The sequence below is a fragment of the Mus pahari genome, chromosome 3 (assembly GCF_900095145.1).
Source record: "Mus pahari chromosome 3, PAHARI_EIJ_v1.1, whole genome shotgun sequence".
Taxonomy (NCBI): domain Eukaryota; kingdom Metazoa; phylum Chordata; class Mammalia; order Rodentia; family Muridae; genus Mus; species Mus pahari.
In genome coordinates, this window is record NC_034592.1 from 9,597,878 (window position 1) to 9,618,132 (window position 20,255).

Sequence of the window (20,255 nt, forward strand, 5' to 3'; positions counted from 1 at the left end):
TGTGTCTCTAGCTGCATATGTAGCAGGAGATGGCCTAGTTGGCCATCATTGGGAAGAGAGGCCCCTTGGTCTTGCAAACTTTATATGCCCCATAGAGGGGAACGCCAGGGCCAAGAAGTGGGAGTGAGTGGGCAGGGGAGCAGGGCGGGGGGAGGGTATAGGGGACATTCCAGATTGCATTTGAAATGTAAATGAAGAAAATATCTAATAAAATAATAAAAAAGAAATATATTCAAAAGCCAAAAAAAGAGTTAAAAAAAAAACACCAATGTAAGCCTTGTTCAAGAGAAAATGTTAACAAATTACATAACTAATAAAAATATAGAAATATGAAAATGTCTTAAACCCTATATTAAGATATTAAATGACAAGAAATGGAAAATAACTGAATGGACAATTCTAAAAATGCTGTGTAGATGCCTGTCACCATTCCTAAAGTTGTTCTGCACCATTCATTACTGGAAAATGCATATTCGGACTTTAATTAGATCCCTTCATATGCCTTCTAAATTGGCTAGAAATTGTTTACCAAGATTTTTGAGAAGAGGAAGTGTTGACAAGGATCTGAAGCAGCTGGACTCTCATCTGTTATTAGTGATCATACCAATTAGTGTTGGCTGAGATCAACAGTGGTAAGACAGCACAGTCACTTTGAAAAGCAGCTTACTGGATTCTTCAACAATGAAGATGTATTTTCCATGCAACTCATAAATCTTGCTGCTACCTAGCAAAGAAATAAAAAGCCATGTACATATAAGTATTTACAGTGACTTTATTAATAAACTCAAATATATATATATATATATATATATATATATATATATATATTATAAGGCTATGACTGCCCCTCAGTGGTAAAGTACTTCCCTGCAATATTTTAAACTCAGGATTCTATTCCTGGTAACATAAGAAAACTAAAAACTTGTTGTCTGGTACATAGCTAACAACCTATTATAATAGACTGAAGCTGCATAGCCAAAAACAGCTACTCACCTGAGTCCAACTTATTTTCAAAATTATGTATAGAAAGAATTCCGTTCCTGTTACATTCAGTGAATGTCCTTCCATATGTGCTGGTATAGAATATAAGTATTCTTTCTTCTGACCTCTGCCTTCATGTGGACCTTCAGAGTTGTGCTGTCACAAGGGTCTGATGTCATCTTTTCCTGTCCCCATGCCTATTAACTTCCTGCTACAATAAAGAACATTTTAAACGTCTTGGAGGACATTGAAATGAAATATAACAGGGGAGCAGTGAGGTGCAGGCTCCTGAGACATAAAATAGGAATGAGGTAACACAGTGTTGTCTACAGAGGCCTTGCTAGTCTGCCTTGATTTCTAAGCTGATAGAGGTTTTCATTAATGGATTAAAAATCTGTAGATGCTGCTCTGTAGATGGGAACAAATTGCTTTATCTAATCTTTACCTTGTTCTAGATCTTGACATGTGATCTGATTTTGTGTGTGTGTGTGTGTGTGTGTGTGTGTGTGTGTCTCCAGAGTCAATTCTGCCCTTGTCTGGTCTTGTTTTGTTTTTTACTTTTGTCCTTGATAAAGATTTAACAGATGCAAAATAGGTTGTCTGGTGGGTGGAATTTTCCTTTGCAATCCTTGGGTCTTCACTTAGCAGGTTAAGGCTATTTAGTATGGGTAGTAAAGATGCTCTCTTGCTCGTCATAGGGAGAGGTCGCTCAAATAATGTTTCACAGAGCCAAGTTTGTCCCAGGATGCATTTGTCTTCTCTTGCCCCATATTGTTTTCTTATACTTGAAAATCTCGCGCAGCTTCTAAGCCTCACTGCGATAGCTTCTTTCATTCGTCAAGACAAATCCAGCATCAGCTGTGTGGCCCTTTTGGGGGTTGCATATCAGATGTTCTGCATATCAGATATTTACATAATGATTCGTAACGGTAGCAAGATTACAGTTATGAAATAGCAACAAAAATAGTTTTTTATTTGTGGGTCACTACAACATGAGGAACAGTATTAAATGTTTATTCTAAGTATTAGTGATCTCCATAGTCTTGAAAACTTCTACTCCCTTAAACCTTGTCTCAGCAAGGTTCTAGGATTAACATTGAAGATAATCTCCTTAAACTAATTTCCAACAACATGCAAGTGAATTTTACCTCTAACCCACAAAAGCAGCAGTTCTCAGCCAGTGAATTGCAAACCCTTAGGGCAAAGAGGGGGCAGGGGGATGCTTATCATCTACATTCTGTATATCAGATATTTACATTATGATGTGTAAAAGTAGCAAGATTATAGATATGAAGTAGCAACAAAAACAATTTTATTTGAGGGATGGTCACCACAACATGAGATGTATTAAAGGGTCGCACGCAGCATTAGGAAGGTTGAGAATCACTGCTTGAAGGAGACAGGATGTGAACATGTGTCCCTAAGAGATGGTGCAACGTAGTAGATAGGCAGCCGGGAGGTTGTTTCCTGGCTAGGATTCCATTCTTTCTGTACACTCTGATGAGCTGCTGCTCTGTGATTTGTTCCCTCCAAATCTGCATTCACAAAATATCGTTATCCTCTTTCTTTCATGCTTAGAAATTTCTGTAAACACAAGGAAAGTCGAATAGACTTTAAGAAAGATTCAGATGTAGTCCCAGGCCAATATTTAGGTTTAAAGTGAGAAGGAACACTCTGTGCAGACTGCGTGTAGATTATGTTTTCAAGTCAGGACAAACAAAGAACTGTGAATAAGAAAAGAGAAAAATGTCTCTTCCTGTATTCCTGAGAAAGTGTGTGAACCGTGTATGGGAGGGGCATATGGACTCCCTGTAGCCTCTGGCAGTGAACCAAAATTTGTGCTCCTGTGATTTTGTTTGCATATAAAGTACTTATCAGGCATGTGCCCCCCCCCCCGCGAGAAAGGTCGCCTGCGAAGAGGGCGGGGGCAGAGGACTGAGGGAAGAGAGGTCACCCTCCAGAGCCAGGGTGCATTGTGGAATGGAGGCTGCAGCATCCTGGGCTGGCTAGAGGTGCAACAGCAGCGGCTGCGGCGGTTTTAAATCCTCCCGGCACCCAGCACTGTGGAGCCATGGCCCCAGCCCAGGCCCTGTCCGCCGGCCACTCCTGCCCCTGCCCCTCGCGCCATCCCCTCCTCTATGCAGCCTTGAGGAGCCAGCCCGCCAGCCCAGCTCACCTACTTGGCTCTGTGTCCTGAGGAGTCAGGGAGGGAAGAGCTGGACCAGAAGGCGGCCAGATGGCCTTGCCGAACTTCTGCGCTTTCCCCAACTGCTCATGGAAGAGCAGGCAGTCTGACCTGGCCTTTCAGGTCCCACGGCACCAGGCCAGATGCCAGAAGTAGGTTGAGAATTGTAGGAGAGCAGATTTAGAAGATAAAACACCTGATAAACTAAATAAACTATCGACTTTGAGACCTCTACAATCTTTATCGGACAGTTCTTCGAGATAATGCAATACCAACAATATTTGATCTTACCAATCATTTGAACAATCCACATAGCAGACACAGAAAACGAATAAAAGAATTGAGTGAAGATGAAATCAGGACTTTGAAACAGAAAAAAAAAAAAAAAATGAGGAAACTTCTGAACAAGAACAGGAAACAGGAATGATCAGAACCCCAGTGCAGACACAGGGAACCAGCAGGATGGAAAATGTGTTGCCTTTAACCCTTGAAGAGAAGTAGAACAAAGAATACCTCAAATCTTAGAGATCCTGATTCTCATGGGAAAGCAGAACATTCCTTTGGATGGGCAAGAGGCTGATGGGATCCCAGAGGATCTCTTTGCTCCAGATAACTTCCAGGCACTCCTGGCGTGCCGCATCAATTCTGGAGAGGAGGTCCCAAGGAAGCGCTTTGCGACCACCCCGTCAACATTTTATTCTGCTCTAAAACTCAGCAGAGATCTGAGAGAGCTGCATTTGGGAGACAACTCATCCAGCAACTTGACTGCAGTACTGCATTCACTTAATGAGGTGATGGAAAATATTGAAGTTTATCATGAGTTTTGGTTTGAGGAAGCTACAAATTTAGCAACCAAACTTGACATTCAAATGAAACTCCCAGGGAAGTTCCAGAGAGCTCAGCAAGGTAGCCTGGAATCTCAGCTAACCTCTGAGAGTTACTGTAAAGACACTCTCAGGGTTCCAACAGTAGAGCACATTATTCAGGAACTTAAGGACATTTTCTCTGAGCAGCACCTCAAAGCTCTGAAATGCCTATCTCTGGTACCTTCGGTGATGGGGCAGCTCAAGTTTAACACATCAGAGGAGCACTATGCTGACGTGTACAGAAGTGACCAACCAGTCCTGACACGCTCTCTGCCCAGCTTCACTGTTGGAGTATCAAGTGGAAACACAGAGGGAAAGATGTCGAGCTCCCGTCCACCATTTATGAAGCCCTCCATCCCCCTGACGTCAAGTTTCCCCCTAATGTATATGCTTTGCATTTGTGCATTTGTCCTGGGTATTCTCCCTGTGATGAAAGTTGAGAATGAAAATGGACGGAAGCGTCTCAAAGCATACCTGCAGAACACTGACAGACCAGACGTCAAGCAATTTGGCTTTGTTGACATAAATTTTGAAATAAAGCATGATTTAGATTTAATGGTGGACACATACATCAAACTCTATACAAATAAGTCAGAGCTTCCTACAAACAATTCAGAAACCATTGAAATACCTAAAAGATTTTAACAATGGCTGTTGTCTTATTTTACTGTTTGGAAGAAAAGCTGTAGGGTCTAGTAGGCCAGTTAATGACTTGCTGATAGACCTCCAGCCTAACATACCATTAGCTAATGGTAATCCATGTATTTAAATGACCTCCGTTTGAACTCCCGTGCTTTCAATACCTGTCTGTTCTTCCAAAAGTTAGCATTGGGAGTGCCAAAATGCCCCTCTGCTGGTGACACACTGGAAATATTTAGTTAAAAGTCACTTTAGGGGCTGGAGAGATAGCTCAGTGGTTAAAAGCACTGACTGCTCTTCCAGAGGTCCTGAGTTCAATTCCCAGCAACCACATGGTGGCTCACAATCATCTGTAATGGGATCCGATGCCCTCTTCTGGTGTGTCTGAAAAGAGCAACAGTGTACTCATATGTGTAAAATAAATAAATAAATAAATCTTTTTTTAAAAAGTCATTTTAGATATGACATTATCACTGTCGATCCAGTTGTCAGTTTTAAGTTATCAGGTCTTTGGAAAATGAATTTTGTGAGAGAAAAACATTTTATAATGTGTCATGATGAAATACACCGTTGACTTTTGACTTGGAGTTATAAGTGTTTCAAATCTGTGGTAGCAGCACTTGGAAGGCAGAGGCATGAGGATGACAAGGTTTAGGCCAGCCTGGACTTCATAGTGAGAGCCTATTTCAAAGAACAAGTGAGGACTGGGGTGGAGCTTAGTGTGGAGCTCTTGACTAGCATGGGCAAGCCCTAGGCTCTTGACTCAGTACTGCGAAAGCAAAAACAGCAGATTATCTTGTAGTGGGCAGTCACAGGGAACAGTGAGCAGCCTTCTGTGTAGATCCTGTCAGGGCCAAAGAACCTCAAAGGAACAAAGTTAAAGTCTGAATGGCAGAGCCAGGCACTTTTGCTCCCCATTTGATTGCTGCTGCTTGCAGTCCTTTGCTGAGCCCACATTTTCATAGGCTTGTTTGCTTGTTTGCTAGTCACTTCTGCTTCATAGAGAAGACAGACCCAGAGGCCATCCCGATAGGCAGCTGACTTGTATGTTGTCTTCTCCTTCTTACATGACTATGTCTACTGCCTTGGCTGGACTTATAAGCAATACCTACAGAAATAAATGTTTTGTGGTTTATCTAAAAATAATACAGAAAATATTGCTGTTATTTTGGGTGAATAAAATTAATTTCGTACAGTTTATTTCAATCTAAATAAAATGTGAATTTTGTGAATTTTGTTTAAAAATTAAAGTACTTATCCAAAAAAGACATTTTACTAGCAACTAATTGATTTTATTCTGCTTTTTTGTATCTTGACATCTTTATGTAGGCTAATAACAGAACCCTGCAAGAGAAGATTTTACAAATGAACAATTTGGTTGAAGCCTTTGGCAATGCCTGCACTATTATAAATGACAATTCCAGCAGATTTGGAAAATACTTAGAAATGAAATTTACCTCTTCTGGAGCTGTAGTGGGAGCACAGATTTCTGAATACCTTTTGGAAAAATCCCGTGTCATTCACCAAGCCATGTAAGTGCATGTCAGATATACCTTAGTTTCTGAGTAATATATGTAAGAAAGAGGCTTATAGAGTTAAAAGCTATACCAGACTACGCGTTCTGTTGACAGCCCATTATGTGTAAGTTACTCACTTTTGGAAGTAAAGAGACTCCTTCGCCGGTGCTTTATTCTCACATATATTAGCATTTGAGAGAGAAATTAATAAGTGCTGTAATAATTATGCTATCACCTAGGAGATACAAACAGAGTGGGGAAAAGCAAGTAGAAAAACCTCATTTCTCCAGGCAAAAATCGATGAGGAACTTAATTAAAAAAAAAAAAATAGACTCCGCTTCTTTAAATATAACTATTATTCTTTTTCTGAGTAAACATAGATAATTTTATTTTCTTCTTCCTATGCTTATACACAACAGACTTAATAAAATATTCAGGAATGTTCTGCTGTGTGACTATTTTTATTACTAGTTGATTTTAGATCATCAATACCACTCATATTTGCTTGTTGTTGCTGCTTTTCAATTCTAATTACATTTTTCATTAATTAATTTATTTAATTATTTATTTATTCACTTTACATCCCAATTGCAGTCTCTTCTCCCACTTCTTCTTCTTCTCCCACTCTCTCCCTCACAAATCCTTTCCCCAGCTCCCTTCCCCTCTCTCAGTAGAGAAGGGGAAGCCCCCCGAGGGTACAACCCTGTCCTGGCACATCAAGTCTCAGGAGAGCTAAGCACCTCCTCTCCCACTGAGGCCCAACCAGGGAAGCCAATTAAGGGAAGGGAATCCAAGCTGGGCAGTGGTGGCACACGCTTTTAAGCCCAGCACTTAGGAGGCAGAGGCAGGAAGAGTTCTGATTTCTGAGTTCAAGGTCAGCCTGGTCTACAGAGTGAGTTCCAGGACAGCCAGGGCTATACAGAGAAACCATGTCTCAAAAAAAAAAAAAAAAAAAGGAAGGGAATCCAAAGGAGGACAACAGAGTCAAAGACAGCCCCTGCTCCAATTGTCGGGGAATCCATATGAAGACCCAGCTGCATATCTGCTCCAAATATGTAGGGTTCTAGGTCTAGCCAGTACAGGTTCTTTGGTTGGTAGTTCAGTCCCTGTGAGTTGCCATGGGCCCAGGTTAGTTAACTCTATGCTTTCTTGTGCTGTTTGACTCTTTGGGCTCCTGTGCTCTGCTTAATGTTTGGCTGTGGGTTTTTGTTTCTATCAGTTACTGGATAAAGGCTCTCAGAGGGCTGTTATGCTAGGCTCCTGTGTACAAGCATAACAGAGTATCATTAATCATGTCAGGGTCTGACTCCTGTCTATGGAATGGGTTTCAAGTTGGGCCAGTCATTGGTTGGCCATTCCCTCGATGCTTATCCCTACACATCTGGTAGGCAGGATAAATTTTGGGTCAAAGGAAGTACCACTTGACTACAGGAGGTGGTCACTTCAGTCTCTATACTCCAGCTGCTAGGAGTCTCAGATAGCGACACCCCCATAGACTCCCAGGAGCCCCCCGCTCCCCGGTCTCCCAGGTCTCATCCCAGCCCTCTCCTGCCCTCCCCATATCCCACACCTGATCCCATCTCTGTTCCCCTCCTCACCCCCTCTTCCTTCCCTCCATCCACGTCTGATGTCTATTTTATTTCCCCTTCTGCGGGCAATCCAAGAATCCTTCCTTGGGCCCTCCTTGTTACTTAGTTTCTTTGGGTCTGTGGATTACAACATGGTTAACCTGTACTTTATGGCTAACATCCACTTATGAGACATTCCATGCTTGTCTTTCTGGGTCTGGGTTGCCTCACTTAGGATGATATTTTCCAGTTCCATCAATTCAATTAAAAATTTCATGATTTTTTAAAAATACCTGAATACTATTCCATTGTATATGTGGACCACATTTTCTTTACCTATTCTTCAGTTGAAGGACATCTAGGTTATTTCTAGTTTCTGCCTATTATGAATAAAACATTTATGAACATAGTTGAGAAAGTGTCCTTGTGGTATAATGGGTATTTGCCTAGGAGTGGCATAGCTGGGTCTTGGAGTAGAACTATTCCCAAATCCTAAGAAACCATCAAATTGATTTCCAGAGTTTTTGTATTTGTTTATAATCCCACCAGAAATAAAGGAGTGTTTCCCATTCTATACATCCTTGACAACATGTCCTATTGACAGTACCTTTTGCCTACAGAAGCTTCTAAGTTTCATGAGGTCATGTTTATTAATTGTTGATCTTAGTGCCTGAGCCATTGGTGTTCTCTTCAGGAAGTTGTCTTGTATGCCAATATGTTCAAGGGAGTTCCCCACTCTCTCTTCTGTTAGATTTAGTGTGATCAATTTTATGTTAAGAGCTTTGATCCAGTTGGACTTGAGTTTTGTTCAGAGTGATAAGTATGGATCTATTTGCACTCTTCTATATGCAGGCATCCAGTTAGACCAGCACCATTCGTTGGAGATGCTTTCTTTTTTCCATTGTATGGTTTTGGCTTCTTTGTCATAAATCAAGTGTCCATAGTTTTGTGCATTTATTTCTGGGTCTTCAATTTGATTCCATTGATGAATCTGACTCTTTTTTATGTGTATACCATGTTCTTTTCATACTGTTGCTTTCTATTACAACTTGAAATCAGTTATGGTGATGCCTCCAAGTCACATGGTTATTGTACAGGATTGTTTTAGATAGCCTGGGGTTTTTTTGTTTTGTTTTGTTTTGTTTTTCCTGGTTGTTGTTTTCAATTCGAAGTTGAGAATTGTTTTCTCAAGATCTGTAAAAAAAAAATTGAGTTGAAAACTTGATGGTAACTGTATTGCATCTGTAGATTGCTTTGGGGGAACATGACCATTTTTACTATGTTAATCCTACCAATCCATGAGCATGGGCGACCTTTCCATCTTTGGATATCTTCTTCAATTTCTTTCTTCAAAGACTTGAATTTCTTGACATACAGGTCTTTCACTTGATTGCTTAGAGCTACACGAAGACGTTTTATATTATCTGTGGCTGTTGTGAAGAGTGTTGTTTCCCTGATTTCTTGCTCAGCCTGTTTATCATTTGTATAAAGGGGAGTGCTGATTTCTTTGAGTTAACTTTGTATCCAGCCACTTCGTTGAAGGCATTTATCAGCTGTAGGCATTCTCTGGTAGAATTTTGGGGATCACCTATACTATCATATCATCTGCTAATAATGATACTTTGACTTCTTTTTTTCCAATTTGAATCCCCTAGATCTCCTTTAGTTGTTTAATTGTTCTTCCTATTATTTTATGTACCATATTGTAGAGATACAGAAAGAGTGGACAGTTTTGCTGTGTCCCTGATTTTAATGGAATTACTTTAAGTTTCTCTCAATTTAATTTGATGTTGCCTATAGGTTTGCTGTATATAGTGTTTATCATGGTTAGGTGTGTGCCTTGCATTCCTGATCTCTCCAAGTCTTTTTACCATGAAGAGGTGTTGGATTTTATCAAAGGTTTTTTTTGGCATCTAGCAAGATGATTTTCTGAGAATTGGATTATATATTACTGATATTTATCATTTGTGTTTCCTCCTTATTTTCATCATTTTTATTATTCATTCATTTTATATCCCAATTGCAGCCCATTCCCCATTTCTCCTTCCCCTCTCCCTATGACAAGGGGTATTATTTTTACAGAGAATATAAAGTTAGAATCTCTCATGTTGATTTCATTTTAAATATACTTCTTCATTACAGTAATACGTCAGCTAATTTTGTAGGAACACAAGCTCTTGTTGGTACATCTTTTACGATGCTAAGGATCCCCATGTATATTTTAGGTGATTTTTTTTAAACATAAACCTAATAAATGTGGGTTTAAAGGGTGGGCTAAGAATGGGTTAGTCTACCCAGAGTATAATATTTAAATCTTAAGAGCTTCATAAGATCTTGACTCTATAATATACTGTGTACGTGATTCAAAGCAGTTTACTTAACCTCTCTGCATGTTTTCATCATTAACATGAAAAGACATTAGTTCATCCCTCCCCATTAAGATAATTCCTGTAGTAGAGGATTTAAAATAATGAAGCATACATGATAAGAATGTTGTCAGTTCAGCCAAGGACAGCTGTAAGTGCCACCCATCACTGAATTGTAAATACATTTAAAACATTATGAAATGATTTATAGTTTTTATTTTGTAACTTGATTTGTGACATGAGCTTTGTAAATGACACTGTGTGTCACAATGTCAAGAGGCTGAGCATGCCTGAACACCAATGATAGTTGTAATGGCTATGGTGGTTGCAAAGATTAGAAATGGCATCTAGTGAATTGAAGATACTTAATGAATGTCACATCACATTATTGATGAGTGCCCGAGGCCCAGAGTCATGTAGGCACACCAAATGTTTGCCACCTACCCACAGAGGAACCTATAGCCTTGTTCATGTATAGAAACAACCACATCCTGAAACTCTTTATTCTGTAATCATAATGGTTTTAGCCTTTCCTTCAACTAGGTGAAGAACTATGTGAGAAAAACCTGTTCATATTTCCAAGTGGGCCACCATGTTACACAATGTCAAGGCACATATTTCCAGCATTTTATATGGAATTATGGACCAGAACATCACTCATACTGAATAACATGAGAGCAATACCTTCTGGAGTAATGAGGTCCTGGGTTTGTAGTCATAAAAACAATCCCTTAATGATTATTCAAATATTATAACATGTGTTCAAAAAACAGTATGATTAGGATAATATATTTGAGGCATGTAGTGTGTTAAATAAGCTTTTTAGTCTTATAAATATTCTAAGAAACTGTTTTAGTTTCACTATATTACTTAGAGGGAAAAGAAAAAATAAAAACTTTAAGGCCCCAATTTGCCACTGAGTTGACCTATAGCTCAGATAAAATTAGACACCAATTACTTTGTAATTTCTATAAAATAGTTTTTTTTTCATTTTTATATATACTTTTATGGTCCTATTTGTCACTTTTACTCTTATAAGAATTTGCTTACAGTTTTATACATGTGTATTCTTTGATCAAAGCCTCCCATTCCCTTCTTATCCCTTTTCTTTTTTTTTCCTTTTTTTAGATTTTATTTATTCATTTTTTCTTTCTTTTTTTATTATTATTTTCTTTATTTACACTTCAAATGCTATCCCGAAAGCTCCCTATACCCCTCCCCACTGCCCCTGCTCCCCTACCCACCCACTCCCACTACTTGGCCCAGGCCTTCCTCTGTGCTGGGTCATATAAAGTTTGCAAGACCAAGAGGCCTCTCTTCCCAATGATGGCCAATTAGGCCATCTTCTGCTACATATGCAGGTAGAGACACGAGCTCAGGGGGTGCTGGTTAGTTCATATTGTTGTTCCACCTACAGGATTGCAGCCCCCTTCAGCTCCTTGGGTACTTTCTCTAGCTCCTCCATTGGGGACACTGTTCCATCCAATAGCTGGCTGTGAGCATCCACTTCTGTGTTTTCCAGGCACTGGCATAGCCTCACAAGAGGCTGCTATATCAGGGTCCCTTCAGCAGAATCTTGCTGGCATGTGCATTAGTATCTAGGTTTGGTGGCTATGATGGGATGGATTCCCNGATGGGGTAGTCTCTGGATAGTCCTTCCTTTCATCTTAGCTCTAAATTTTATCTCTGTACCTATATCCTTTCATGAGTATTTTGTTCCTTATTCTAAGGAGGAATGAATTCTTATCCCTTTTCTTCTCACTAAATTCTTTCTTCTATCCAATCCCCTTCCCATTCTCACATCTTATGTGTATATGTGTGATAACTACTTTGTCTAGAGTTGTCTATATAAGCATGGATGAGATCAATTTGCTTAAGTGGGGGCAATGTACTAGTGTCTACACCAATTAGTGGTGTGGCTGCTCCTTCTCTGCATACTCTGTTTATAGCCTTATGAGCCTCTCTCTTATCCATGATGGGATGTCAATGGGAAGATATTGTGCAGGTAGCTACTGCTGCTGTGAGTTTATGGATACAGGAGTCAGGTCATGGCCAGAAGAAAAACATTTTATAGCATTCCTTCCCATCTTTACATTGTGTCTTTGCTTCTGTATGTTGCCTGAGCATGGGCAGTATGAGAATCCAACAGTCATTTGTGCTAAGCACATTCACCAGTTACGAAACTCTGGACTAACAATCCGTCACTACAAAGAGAAGCTTATCTCCTAAAGGGTGAGAGTGGCCCATAGGTATAAACGAGTGTTTACAGGGCAACATAATAGTAGTAAGTGCTCTTCCTCCAGGGTCTACAGCTCTCTTAGCATCTTTGGACACTGGAATTTTACTCAGCTAAAAATAAAATTATTAAAAAGAATTATGAAATTTATAGGTAAATGGCAGAAATGGGAAATATACTAAGTGAGGTACCCACACCCCAAGAGACAAACCTTAGATCTTCTTTCTCGTGTGTCAATCCTAGCTTAGAATTCTTAGGTTTATGTATTTAAATTGGAAAGCCTACAGAGGCCAGGAAGTTAGATTAGGGCTATTTAGAAGAGAAAACAAGCAGGGGATATAGCTGAATATAGTAGAGAAAAGGATTACTAGAGATGGAAAGGTTTCCATAGAAGTCAGGGAAAAGGGTGGAGTATATTACTGAAGGGAGGCTAAACCCAAATGAACTATGTATGAAAAAAACTATATCAAAAACTAATATTACGTAAGCTGATTTAAAAGATATAATTTAAGAAATAGAATTTGAAAAGAGACAAACTGTATGGCTGCATATGTTGTTCCCAGAAGTGATGGGTTATTAAACAAAACTGTTAGTACCCCCCAGAAGCCCCAGAATAACACAGACTATTGCCAACCCACTTGATTGTCTACGCAAACTAATGATAAGATCATACTGTTCCATACACTATACACTTTATTTGAAATCAAGCTGAAACTGAGCTGTTAGCTTCCTCCCCAGGGGCTACCTTTCATTGTGCCAAAAGGTTCTAGCAAGTCTCTAGAAGGAAAATCCATCAACAGCTTTGCCCAGCAGTCAAACTTTCGAGCTACAATACCAACTTTCCCAATGAGATGCACTAGTGGCATGACTGTTAAGAGGCTAACTAACTGCTTCCTGTCTAAGTACCTGCAGAAACCAACTGCACCACTGGAGCCATCCACGTGTTCTCTGATTCAACTCTAGGCCCGCACTACAGGAGTACCTCAAAAAGAGTCCCACTCCACTGGAGGATCTTATGCACAGTAATCAAAAGCTGGTTAAAACCTATATTTGTTTCTATTTTAGTTCATTTGAATTGCATTTTATATTCTAAAGAAATGTATTGTGATAGCAGTCTACAGAATGAGAAAAGATCTTTATCAACGCTACATTTAACAGAGGACTAATTTCCAAAATATATAAAGAACTAAAGAAACTAGAGAGAAACAATCTAAATAATCCAATTTTAAAAATGGAATACAGATCTAAACATAGAATTCTCAACAGAGGAATCTCAAATGACACTTAAAGAAATACTTGGCATCCTTAGCCACGAGGTTAATTCAAATCAAAACAATGCAGAGATTCCATCATACATCTGTCAGAATGGCTAATACCAAAACCACAAATGACAGCTCATGCTGGCAAGGATATAAAACAAGAAGACTATTCCTCCATTGCTGGGAGAAGTGAGAACTTGTACAGTCACTTTGTAAATCATTATATCAGATTCTCAGAAAATTGGACACTGATCTATTTCAAGACCCAGCTATACTACTTCTTTGTGTATACCAAAAGGATTCTCCATCCTACCATAAGGTCATGTAAGCTTAGATTTTTCAAAACCTACTTTAATAATGGTTCTTTAATGCTTTAACATTCTTCTAGACCATCACTAGCCAGAGGTAGTGAAAAGGAAAGGTAAATAAAAGGAAAGGTAAATCGGGCAAATAGGGAATGAACCTGTCTAGAAATAGTTCTTTTGGACAATTCCAGTCTTCATTGTCAGGTTCATACAAGTCAGCAACGGTAACTCAATCTACTTTCAAACACTATTCATGAGTCAGCAATGTCACTTTCATTTAGGAAAAAAAAAAACCACAAAGCTCTGACAATTGGCCCAAGTCTGTAGATCTGGCAAGAAGTCACCGAAATATCATAAGTTCTTTGGTGTGTTTCTCTCTACAATGTCATGACAAATGATGATCAGTGAAGAAGACAAGGCAAACCAATGCCACGGTGTTGGCAGTGAAGACTAGCATCAACAAACCCAATGAAGACAGCAAAGAGTGGCAAGGTGAACCAATGCCACACTACATCATGAACTATCTATTGGGTTATATTTATACCCTTTCAAAACATCACATGTTCTCTCGAGCACATGCTCTAGCAAAACATCACATGCATGTTTTTTCTAGACAGTTTCCAGAAAAACACATGTCTGTTCTCAGCAAAACATCCTCTCATAAGACCGTTTTCAGAAAAACATCATGTGACACAACTACATCTCCAAAGAAACCAGAAACTTTCACTTCAAGGACATTTGCTCAACTATGTTCATAGCAGCTTTATGCATAATAGCCAAAAACTAGAAACAACCTAGATGTCTCTCAACCAAAGAATGGATGAAGAAAATGTGATAAATTTACACAATGGAGCATTACTCAACTGTTAAAAAAAATAACTATTAGCATTCTGCCTAGGCTCTGCCCCAGCGACTTGGCAACAGCCAGGTATGCCTGACTCACTATAAAAGGGGCTGCTTGCCCCCTCTGCTGTCTCTTGCTCTCTTGCTTTTTTGCTCCCACTCCGTCTTCTCATCCCTTCACCCCTCTCTTCCCATTCCCCTCCCTCCTCTCTTTCCACATGTTCATGGCCAGTCTCTACTCCTCTACTCTGTGTATCTCTACTACCCTCTCAAATCCCCCCTCCCGAATAAACTCTATTCTATACTATATTGTCCTGTAGCTCATACCTTAGGGGGAAAGGATGTCTCAGCATGGGCCCAAGGAGGCACCTCCTTCCCCCATACCTGGCTACACATACACCAAACATATTCCTCCTCTTCTTATCTTTTTATAAACACAACAGCAAGATAACCCAGACACGAAAGACAAACAATGGTATGTATTCTCTTATAAGTGGATTTTTAGCTGTAAAATAAAGGATAACCATGCTACAATACACAGACCCAGAGAAGCTAAGTAATAAGGAGGGTTCAAGGGGTGAATCTCCCTAGAAAAGGGAAACAGAATAGTTGGGGGTTGTGGGGGGTGCAGGGACTGGATTAGGAGCGATCAGATATGAAGGATGGAGGAGAAAGTACCGGAAAAGATAACTGAAACTGGTGGCATCTTGGAGACCAGATAGAAATTTAGTGTAAAGGAAACTCCCAGGAATCTAAAATGGTCACCCTAGCTAATATTCCTAGTAGTGGGGGATACGGAGCCTGAACTGGCCATCTCCTATAACCAGGCAAGACTTCCAATGTAGAGATTGGGACACCAACCAACTTTGACCTACGATTTGCCCTGCTTTCAGGATGTGCTGGGGTAAAGATGGGGCAGGAATTATGGGAGTGGCCAACCAATGACAGATCCGATTTGAAATCCATGCCACAAGGAGGAGCCCACCCCTGACACTGCCAAGAGGGCCAGGACCAAGAGGCTGGATAGCCCAGAAACCTAAGACAGAACCAAACACAACTTTCAAAAAACAACAAAAAAAGAAAGTCAATGAAATGATCCCTAATTATACTCCTCTATGCTCATAGCCCAGCTGTCATCAGAGAGGCTCCATCCAGTTGCTGATAGAGACAGATACAGAGACCCACAGCTAAATGTTAGGGGGAGTTTGGGAATCCTGCTGAAGAAGGTAAGGAAGAACTGTAGGAGCTAGAGGGGTCAAGGAGACCACAAACCCACAGAATCAACTAACTCAGACTCATAGGGACTTCAGAGACTGAACCACAACCAGGGAGCCTTTATAGGATAGACTTAAGTCCTCTACATATATGTTACCGTATGTAGCTTGGTCTTCTTGTTAAGAACTCCTGCTTCTAAAAGTGGCAGCAAGGGCTGTCTCTCCTTTGCTTGTTTTGGGGACCCTTTTCCTCCAACTGAGTTGTCCAGTCTTAATGTGAGGTTGTGCTTAGTCTTCCTGCAACTTGATATGACATGTTTGGTCAATATCCATGGAAGCCTGCCATTTTTCTGAAGAGAAACAGAGGGGGACTGGATGGGGGCAGGGTGTAGAGGGGAGAGGACTGAGAGGAGAAGAGAAGTGTCAGGATATAAATATATATATATATATATATATATATATATATATATATGAAAAGAAGCAATTTGTGACCTTTAAAAGATAGAAGAAGCATTATCTCTAGGTAGATTTTGTTCTTTTGTATATGTGGCATATGTATATATGTGGAAGCTCATAGCATGAGAATCCAGTGGAATATGTTAGGTGTCCCCCTCTATCATTCTCTTGCTATCTTGAGACATGTCTCTCAACTGTAAGTTTGCCATTTTGCCCAGGCTTCCTGGTCAGGTAGCTTTCAGGAACCACTTTGCTCCTGTCCCACAAATGTTGGAATTATTATAAGAATGAACATGTATTCATACATGGGGAACATTATTCATATATGTGGGTTCTGGGGATTCAGATTTAAATTCTCATGTCCACACAGCAAGCATTCTTACCTACTGAAACACTTTTTCATCCCTATGGGTACTGTTTTTAAATTATAAATTTCAGTGGATTATATCAATCATGATTACAAAGAAGAAAGAACACGTTCAAAGGGTTTAACTGAAAACCCTATGTACAAGACAGAATGTTTGTCAAAGAATCAAGGAGTGCTTAGCCCAGGCTGAAGAGTTTAGTCCAGATTAGCAAGGGCAAAAATATCATGCATACCCCAAGGCTTCTGGGCTAAGAGAAAAATCTGTCGGAGAGCTCAAGGACAGCCACAGCTGAGAACAGAGGCTGCCTGGAGGTTTGTAGCCCCCACAGGACTGCACCCTCTACCAAGTACAATGTGAATCAATAGATCCTTCACTTGTCTCCTCCCTCTACAAGCCAGAGGACAAGGGACTCAGGTCATACAGTCTACAGAGCTGAGCACTGGGGAATAGGAGTCATAAAGAAAACAGAAGATTGGAAAGCCAATTGGAATGGAGGATCATAAAAAAAGGTTTGAAAGCTAATCTGAGAAGCAGAAGGGAACCAGAGCAGGCATGTATCTTATTCAATAAAGTCACCGTTTTCTTTTAAGAGAAGTGATTCTTTCCTTCTCTATTTCTTCTGTCCTGTTCTGCACATATCAGTGTCTGACTGCATTCATCTTTAGAACATCTTTGTCACAATAGCGAACTAATAGCTTATGACTTAAAGCCTTTGTTAAATATAGTAAATTTTAAGGGGAAAAGTAAAATAAGGCTGCTTGAGAGAAAATGAGCACATTGAAGACAATGCTAGATAATTCTCATAAATATAAATTATAGCCATATCTGCTAGTTTTCTCCTGCAATGACTGGAGTTCAGCAAGCATTGATTGCATTAATCTCCCACATCGGCCCTTTAAAAGGCTCCCTAAGAGTCATAAAAAAAATCTGTCAGGCACTCTCTCTGCTGTTATGAACCATTATGGCACTATGCTTAGCATCCCATTGTCTTTGTGTCTTGTTGTATTGTCTCTTTCACACAGGAGGATACAGACTGAAACAACATACCAATTAATGCAAAAAGCTAAAATTTAAACCTTGTGTGTCCAAAGCCCCATATCCATTTGTTCATTCATTCATTCGTCTATTTGACAATTGTTTATTGAATTTCTACTGTGTGATGAACACAGGAGATTTAAAACCAACTTAGATTTGGAGGAGAAGAAGCAGAGTAGTGGGCTTGGCTTAATGCTGCTTGTATTCTAATGTTAATTTGGGTCCCCAAAACTAATTACACAGAGTGTCTGCACATAGCTTGTGGGAGCCGTCCCCAGTTGGTTTTGATTGGTAAATAAAAATGCTAATAGTCAATAGCTGGGAAGACAGATGTCAATGTATAGTGCGTCAGTGGGGCCCCTGTTTGGGTGCCACTTGTCAACATCTAGTGCGTTGGGGTCCCAAGAGTAGAGCCACCTTAACTAGGACAAAGGAGGTACATAGCCAAGTCAGCCAATGCACAGTTTATTGAAGGTTTCAGCATCTTTTACACAAAAAAGCAGAATAAAGGTTTTCCCGGTTTCCAGTTTACTCCAGGTGCTATTTCCCTAGCCATAGATTTTCTTGCTTCAAAGTGACCCAAACCTCCTCCTTACAGACTGAGGAATCTGTCTGCAGTACAACTCTTAGATGTGCTGCTTCTTATAATTAAAAACAAAGCTACTTTCTCATGAGTATATGAACACGAAGGTCACTTCCTCAGGTTTGCACCTCACTTGGCAGGATCCTCTGCTTGAGAAAGTATGCTTCCTCAGCCTCAGTCTGCTGAAAATGACAAAGACTCTAGGTTGCCTCGAAACTAGCAAGCTGGGAGCAGTCTCCTCATGCCATTTCCCTACAGACAGATGGGGTTGGGGGAGAGATGGAATTTCCCGGGCTTGGGAGTGGAAGAGAGGAAGAAGGAAGGAGCTCCACCATGATGGCAGAGTGTAGAGGAGAGGAGAGATGCCATGCCTGAGAAGTCTGAGTACCAGACAGAGAGGCGTGGCCACCATATTAATAAGCCAGAAGAGGGGGCTCCGAGTGCAGCCCATTTGGGCAGCCCCCTGGGTCCAGAGCAGCCAAGACCTCACGGAGACCCTGCATTGGTCCTGGGGGCACTAACCTAGCAATAGTACACCTGCCTTGTGGCACTCAATTTTCAGTGCATATTTGATGTTTGTGGCTGACCTGAGATGAAAATCCTTTGGATCTCTCTCTCTCTCTCTCTCTCTCTCTCTCTCTCTCTCTCTCTCTCTCTCTCTAACTCTCTGGTTGTTTATCAACAGAAGGTCAGTGTACTTCCCATAGTAACTTCAGGTCTTGTAAAATTACCATCTTGGTTGATGCAAACTGATAATGGTAGAGAAATCTGCTAGGTTTGTGTGACTATATTTATGAGTCACTTCACTAATTATACATTGCATTGCTTTAATAAGTGACATGGAGGGCAATCAGTGTGATGACTAGAAAACAAAGCAAATAAATTATATACCCTTCTAATCGTACAGACACTTTTATTATTTGGTGGTACTAAATAGATGAGAACTAAACTAAGCAGTTACTTTTATGCTAACTTTAATTTTGTTCAAAGAAGCCTTATTTAATTTTTTAAATTTTTTATTAAATATTTTCTTTATTTACATTTCAAATGCTATCCCAAAAGTCCCCTATAACCTCCCCCGCCCCCGCCCTCCTCCTCTACCCACCAACTCCCACTTCTTGGCTCTGGCATTCCCCTGTACTGCAGCATATACAGTTCGCAAGACCAAGGGGCTGCTCTTTCCAATGATGGCCGAATAGGCCATCTTCTGCTACATATTCAGCTACAGACAGGAGCTCTGGGGGTACTGGTTAGTTCATATTGTTGTTCCACCTATAGGGTTGCAGACCCCTTCAGCTCCTTGGGTACTTTCTCTAGCTCCTCCATTGGGGCGCTGTGTTCCATCCTATAGATGACTGTGAGCATCCACTTCTGTATTTGCCAGNCACTGATATAGCCTCACAGGAGAAAGCTATATCAGGGTCCTTTCAGCAAAATCTTGTTGGCATATGCAATAGTGATTGTGTTTGGTGGCTGATTATGGGATGGGCCCAAAGGTGGGGCAGTCTCTGGATGGTCCATCCTTTCATTTTAGTTCCAAACTTTGTCTCTGCAAATCTTTCCATGGGTGTTTTATTCCCTATTTTAGGGAGGAATGAAGTATCCACACGTTGCTCTTCCTTCTTAATTTTCTTGTGTTTTGGAAATTGTATCTTGGATATTCTAGGTTTCTGGGCTAATATCCACTTATCAGTGAGTGCATATCAAGTGAGTTCTTTTGTGATTGGGTTACCTCACTTAGGATGATAACCTCCAGATACATCCATTTGCCTAAGAATTTCATAAATTCATTGTTTTTAATAGCTGAGTAGTATTTCATTGTGTAAATGTACCA

General features: G+C 40.3%; 1 protein-coding gene across 1 annotated transcript in view; it reads left to right on the top strand.

The window, feature by feature from the left end:
• Window positions 1–20,255, top strand: part of Myo3a (myosin IIIA) — a 226,464-nt gene that overhangs the window by 87,152 nt on the left and 119,057 nt on the right. Inside the window, exon 14 of the mRNA XM_021195185.2 lies at window positions 6,001–6,203. Coding sequence (XP_021050844.2) covers window positions 6,001–6,203 — 203 coding nt within the window. The remainder of the gene's footprint in view (window positions 1–6,000; window positions 6,204–20,255) is intronic.